At 39.7% G+C, this 7,177-nt stretch overlaps 1 protein-coding gene across 2 annotated transcripts in view; it reads left to right on the top strand.

The window, feature by feature from the left end:
* BANK1 (B-cell scaffold protein with ankyrin repeats 1) overlaps positions 1-6,191 on the top strand; it is a 457,231-nt gene extending 451,040 nt beyond the window's left edge. For both annotated transcript variants that reach the window (XM_019526509.1, XM_019526510.1), the window contains 2 exons: positions 1,842-1,891; positions 5,784-6,191. In XM_019526509.1, the coding sequence (XP_019382054.1) occupies positions 1,842-1,852 (11 nt within the window). In that variant the 3' untranslated portion in view covers positions 1,853-1,891; positions 5,784-6,191. The remainder of the gene's footprint in view (positions 1-1,841; positions 1,892-5,783) is intronic.
* The last annotated feature ends 986 nt before the right edge of the window (positions 6,192-7,177 follow it).

Genomic DNA, 7,177 nt, shown 5'->3' with positions numbered 1-7,177 from the left:
CCAGGTGCATCACCTTGCACTTGTCAGTGTTGAATTCCATCCTATTCTCATCCGCCCACCCCTGTAACCTGTCTAGGTCTGATTGTAGCCTATTTCTTCCTTCTAACGTGCCCACATCCCCCCCCACATCTTCCCATGGCTCCATGCCCCCAGCCAATTTTGATTTTTCTTTTCTTTCAAGTTTTTTCTTACTGGAACTGGACTGAAGTCACTATCTCATTTTAAACAGGTCATCTAACAACCATAAGTTTGTTATGACATCAGCTAGTACTGTAGTTCTTAAAAAATATTAAAGATCAAAGTTCATTGCTCTGAAAAGAAACAAGCTTTTCATAGTCACAAGGCAGCCAGTCTTTACCATATGTTGCTATATTAAACATTCTATACTCTTATTGTTATAACTGTTTTAGTACATTCCCAGATATCAAATGAGGCCAGTTCACCTACTGTAGTAAAGCAATCTGAGATTATGGGGACTGTTTTTTCCCCCAAATTGTGCTGTCTACTATAGCAATAAAATGGATCTGCTTTAATTAACTTTGCCCTAACCACCTGCCAAAGACCAAATTGCTTTCTCAGCCTCATCCAAAAAGCATTTAGAATAGTCCTGAGTTTCTTTCATATACTGTTCACTTATTGATTAGTTGCACTATCCCAGTTACCTGGCTGCCATTCCTGAGCCGTTCATTTCTCATCAGCACCTTGTTTTTATCTCTTTGCTGGCAAGCATCTCAGAAAGCTCACACATTCATAAGTCAGTTGACTCCCCTCTGATAGGAGAGAATATGTTTTTAGTAAAATTTCGAAGATCTAGTAGAGAACTAGTAGAGATGGGCCTGAGCTATGAAAACAACTCTATTTTTTTCAATTGACCATTTCATATTGTTCACATTTGAGCAGTCAGAGATAGAGACAAGAATGTAGGTTATGAAATTTGGAACCATTTATAGGATTTCAGACCCTTTACTTGTTTGTTATTTAGTGTTAAATATTTCGAAGTGTGAATCTCACTTCCCTCCAGTGAGGTAGCCAAAAAGTTAAGACCCTTGAAATTAAATACCACAGCAATCACAGGGAAATAGTTTTTGGTTTCTGTCATATTAAATATATGTGTATCAGTCATGATTGTATTTCTTCAGCTGTTTATATATCTCAAGAAACTTTCTTTTGGAAATACTGTTATGGAGACTTGCATATGATATATTTGCCTATTTTTGCTTTTTTATTATTATTATGCTCTGTATGCAAGCTGCTGGTACAGAGGTCTTGTTGTGTTGACACGTAGTCGTGTAACAAAACCCACATGTAACAGCCCACAATGTAACAGAGTTGTCATGAATTAAGCCATATACAGAAATGGAGAACACATCATTTAACCTCCACAGAATAACTAAGACCCATGGATGTTTCAGACCAGTGGATGCCCTGAGATTCATGGCTGCTCAAAGAGGTCCCCTGGCTTTCTCATGCTCCCCAACCTCATGACTACACATGTCCAAGCAAGCAGGAGGGAAATTTTGTGCAGTCAGCACCAAGGATGATACCCCTTTGCATCGACCCTCCCCCAACAAAAAACAGTCCATTTTTGTAGAAGCTCCACAATTCCTTCCCTTCCCATGACATTTGCTATATTTCACACTTGAAAAGAAAGCATTACTTAAGCAGCTGGCAGAAACACAGAAAGAAGATTGTAAAAAGAAAAAAATTAGAAAAAAAGGATTAAAATATTTTTATCAAGATAATCTCACTCTAGTTATGCCATTTGTAAAATTATTAGATTTGAAAGAAGCCTAACTATTCCATGCTGTTCTAACTTATGTTGCATGCATTCATTTTTTTAGTCTCCAAATAGAACCCCAACAGAAAAGGGACAGATGCCTAATTAATCAAGGTAAGAGCATAAATACATTATTTGTTTTAAAAAGGGTGCTTAATGAAGTATTTCCTGACACAAATGCATACTTATAACAACAGAAAGCAAATGCTATCTTTGTCACAGTTCTGGTGTCAGTGCCACATTTCATGTTTATAAAGATGAACATAGGGCTATGATACATTCTCATTTCTGATATACATTATAGCTTGATTTTTAGCCAGATTTTTAGCCAGTCTTCAACCTATATTCAGTAGTGCAAAAGCAGGTTTTCCTGCAGTTTGAAACCAAACTGATTTGCAGGAGCTATTAGAAAGTTAGGTGTACAAATTGGTTCACTTGTAGGTAAAAGTAAATTACACCTTCAAAATGAGATGGGAATCTTTGGAAAAATAGAGTCATATACACTGATCATACACATACTATCATAGAGAAATTGAATAAAACCCTATGCTGTATACAGATGTCATCCATCAACATAAAAAAATACGGACATGTGTAGATGAAACAGGGGCCCTAAATTGAAGCGGTGGATTTTTAAAAATACTGCTTCAGTTTAGGGCCCTTTAAACCCCCGTGTCATGCACACAGCCAAACTTACCTGCCTGTCTGGTGGTAGAGAGGGGAGAGGAGGGCGAGCTGCCAGTGGGAAGAGTGGTCCCTGGGCTGAAGAGGGGACTGGTGCTTCCTTCCGCAGCAGTGCCCCCCAAGCAGTACCCACTCTCAGACACTCAGCTCAGCTGATCTGGGGGGCACTGCAGCCATGGAGGGAAGGACTGGGCCCCTGCACAGCTCAGGCAGGCAGGCAAGCTCCAGGGGGGAAAAAAAAAGATCTTGGGCAGAGTCTGCCTTCCCAGGCTGCCTCCAGAGGCTTCCTGCAGAGCCCCTGAGCTGCATGGAGCCCAGTGCTTTGCTCCATGGCTACAGGGCAGAAAACTAGAACTCCTTGCAGGAGTTCTAGTTTTCTGCACCCCAAGTCATCTAAGGTGCATTGCGCCACCAATGTTGCTACAGCGGCTGGAATTACTGCGCAATACACCACTAACACATGCAAACACCAACACCATTAAGGCAGTGCAAAAGCATTTAACCCATTTTAAAGTGTTGTGCACACATGCCCCTCGTTTTGTTTACACATGGCCTATGAGGTCTACTTCTGATATTGCAAGTCTTCAGTATTGCCACACATACTAAATGGAGCGTAGATATACAGGCAAGTAACAAGAAAGTTTCATGAATGGTGTGACCACAAAAGGAAGGTGTTTAGTTTTTGCAACAGCATAAATGAGCTACTTATAACTAGCATAGTAGAAACAAAACTCCACTGTCTTTTGTGATTCTTTCTAGGCTAAATGACAATGTTTGCATTTTTATAGTAGGATTTGAGTTGTACAACCTGCAACAGAGTATCTAGAAATCTTGATCAGGTGGGAGATATGGTTCTACAGAATAAGTGTCACAATGGAGGCTCTACCAGTGGGGCTCCTGAAGCACTAAAAGCTTCAGGACATATCTACATGAGACATTTACTGCGGAGCTCCCTAATTAGCTCCTCAGTAAACTGTCAGCATCTACATGTGCAAAACTATTAGGATAGAGTAAACTAACCCAGCCATAGGTTAATAGATATAACCACCCTACAGTAGGGTTATTTACTCCAGCACAGCACACGTGTAGATGCTCATGGGGCTGATGGACACAAGGGTGCTTTAGTGTGGGTGCAGCCAGCCAGCCAGCCCTGCACTGAAGCACCCTCATGCCCCAGCAAGCCGCTCCAGAGCACATTGAGCTAGGTTGGAGCATCTTTGGGCTGGCAGGCTGACTCCTGGGGCCTTCTGCCAGTCAGGACTGCTCTGACCCTGCTCAACGTGCTGCAGTCCCAGGTGGACATGTAAACACGATGCCTGGGAGAAATAAACTCTGGTGCGATATGCACCAGAATGTATTGCTTTGCATTAATTGCACATGTAGATGCACCCTCAGAATTAACTGCTGTTAATTTAGGAGGGGACACATATATGAGTGTGGGTATGCATGTGCATGCATGCCTTACCTAGAGCCACCACTGATAAAGTGAGCCACTGAGTTCATGCCAGTATTTTAGAGATTAAATAGTCATACTCATGTATTATTCAGAACCCAAAATACATGGCTTCTGTGGCAATCTAAATACAATACAATACATTCCATTTTGAAGTCAGCGAGGGCAAATTTATACTATACCTAGGGTTCCGTAAGTGATGAAAGCTGTCTGGAGAAAGCATTGACAGAGCATTTTCAGATGTTTTGGACTCATCCCATCTTTAACTAGCCCTGCACATGTACAAGAGGTGTTTGTACCTCTAGTGGGAAAACAGTAATATCAGGTTCTTGTACGTCTGTATCCTGTTGTAGGTGCTCACAGTTTGCATTTGCCATCAAAAGATGCTGGAACCCAAAGAACAATCCAAACCAAAAGTCCTTTACAGCCACTATGAAGAACATCTGTGAATCTATGAATCTGTGAATCTTGGTGGAAGATCTCTGTACTTTTACTATAGCTCCTTTGTATCTATGTATAGTACAAAAGGGTTAATTTAGGCCTGTGTAATACTGCACATTTACAGCAAAGCAGACAATGATTGTAGATAGCCCAGTTTTCAAGACCTATTGTTTTGTTTGTGTCTGAGAGAGGTGGGAGGTACACAACCACTCCCAACTTTAGATGGGGACAAGGAAAGTTAGCCTATGTTTGTGACCTTAAAACAGAAGTGACAGAAGAGTTGCAAAGGATAAAGTTTGTACTGGCCGAGTCTACATGAGGCACTGACTGCGCAGTAGCTCGTTACTTCTGAGCAGTAGCGTCATGTGGCAGAAAGTGTGATGCAACACTACCGTGCAGCAGTAGCAAGCTACTGCACGGTCAGCGTTACCTAAAAGCTGTTCAGTGATGCTACTGCACAGTGACTCCAGTTACTGCGCAGTCATTTAATACTTGTGTATACAAGTACTAAATGACTGTGCAGTAACAACTGCACAGTCAGAGTTTCATGTCTCATGTCTCAAATCTTCTATGCATGTCCTGCATGCAGGTAATGTGTTGAAATACACTATTGGTCACAAGCAGAAGAATCCTAAACAGTATTTTAACTTTGGCAAATCAGTTCATTAATGTAACCAGATTAATACCATATTTTCTTACATACAACTGTCTCCCAAATAAGATACACATCTTGTTTTTGAAAGGCAGAAGAAAAAATGATTGAAGAATGAAGAAGAAATGATCTTTCCTTGAACATACCGGTAAATGTAATATTTACCTAGGGAAAACAAAGGCAGTCAAGAGGAGCAAAACATTATGGCTGCTCACACCAACAGATGAAACACAGATAGATAATTTTGTTCTCCCTAGCATTTCACTCTACGTCTGTGGCCAGAACCTCAACTGAGATATATATGTAGCTCCATGAACTTAATGGATATGTTCCCATTTACACATGCTGAGAAACTAGCTCTTTGCTGCCAGTTTGTTTTGCAAGTTTGGTGTGTGATCATCATTGTTATTATTTTATACTGACTTTCTCTTGTTGCACTTTTCCTGAGAGGTAGCAGAGTGAGTGTGACTCATAATATATGGATGAACAAAATGCTAGTGAGTGAAGCTGTATTCAAAAATAAATCTTCAAAAGCAAGGGAGAGTTTGTCTCCAGCAGCTATCTTCAGCTCTTCCTACATGCAGTGGTCATTCCTCCACATCCATCTGCCTGTAGGCAGAAACACTAGCAGAGAAAAGAGTCAGCATGTGAGGCAGGGAGTAGAATTTTGCTCTTGATATTTTATCTAAATATTGAGAAATACTGCTTTTGATTATATACCAACCCACTAACACACCGTTTATTCAATACTATGCGTTTTCTATTATTTCCTGCAGCTCAGTTCTTTATTTGCTTGCCTAAGGACATTCCACATGTCTCCAATCTACATCCCGACTGAAGTTTGATACACAGCACGCATCTAAGAAAGCAGCTATGCTGTCATGACCACAATTTCAACATCTTCATCCTGAAAAAGTCCAGCATCCCTAAAGCTAGCATTAATAAAGTTTCTCATCAAGTCAGTGCTAGATTTTACACTCTTCTCCTTGCTTTTTATCTCAGTTGATCTTCTAAATGAGTGATTAAGAAAAAATAAAGATGCAGCATACCTTGTTTTGTTTAAGACTTTACCATTAGTGTAAATATTCTACATAACTGCTAGAGATGTAATGTTAACAAAGCTGAATGTGAAGTTATAAAACTGATGATTCAGGTTTTATTTTCCATTTAAAACCATTTTTACATAAAAATGTACTTCCAGTGTTTACAGCAATTCGCCTGTTTTCCTAGGAAAAAAAATAATGATATTCTAATGAGAGGTACTTTCTAACAGCTATCAAACTATATAAATCTAGATATAAATCAGCACTAATTATCTCCAGCTATTGTCATGATTACAAAAGTAATGTTTACAAGAAAGATTAATGTTTGTGTATGCATGTTTAATAGGGTGCCCAGGGTAAACTATAACCAAGAACCAAACTTTAGCCTCTATTACACTGATGCAACCCCAGTAAAGCATATGGGGCATGTCTACACATTCATTAATTCACAGTAGTTACTGCACATTTAATTTAGTACTTGATTAATGAAGTACTAACTAAATGTACAGTAACTAGAGTTACTGTGCAGTAGTGCCAGCAAACACCTTTTTAGTGACACTACTGCACACTAGCCTAATAATACTGCACAGTAGTGTATTAGCGCTGCCTGTGCTGTGATGCACTACTGCTCAGTGTTATTAGGCTACTGCTCTTTAAGTATCTTGTGTAGACGTGCCCATGGAGTAGTAGACGTTACCAAGCAGAATTTCCATATTACAAAGTATGCACGCACTTAGCAATACATTCGAATTTAAATGAACATTGCTGAAGACTTGCTGAAATGACCTGTTTCATCCACACCAGAGAAATACACAACTTTGTATATGCAATGCTTACAGTAGCCGGCATCATAACATGCAGCTAACTATTAACTTAGAAGCTCTTCCACCACACCACAACTAGCTGTTGCCAATAATTCATTTACTGGATTTTCAGAGAAATAGTTTCCTCAAATCTTGCAGATTCTAAGAGGTGAGGGGAAGGACACTGTTTTGTTTTTGGTTTTGATTTTTTAAATTAAAGTATTTAAGAATCAATCATATATATCACTGGGCTTAGTCCTGTGGGTTGTTTGCACACTGTTCATAGCAAGCCTCCTATTGAGTGTTTAACATCCTGAATTTACT

Source organism: Gavialis gangeticus, unplaced genomic scaffold (genome assembly GCF_001723915.1).
Source record: "Gavialis gangeticus isolate Ggan-Ray unplaced genomic scaffold, GavGan_comp1, whole genome shotgun sequence".
Classification (NCBI taxonomy): Eukaryota; Metazoa; Chordata; order Crocodylia; family Gavialidae; genus Gavialis; species Gavialis gangeticus.
The sequence above is the reverse complement of the archived record's forward strand: the minus strand, read 5'-3'. Positions and strand labels throughout refer to the sequence as shown.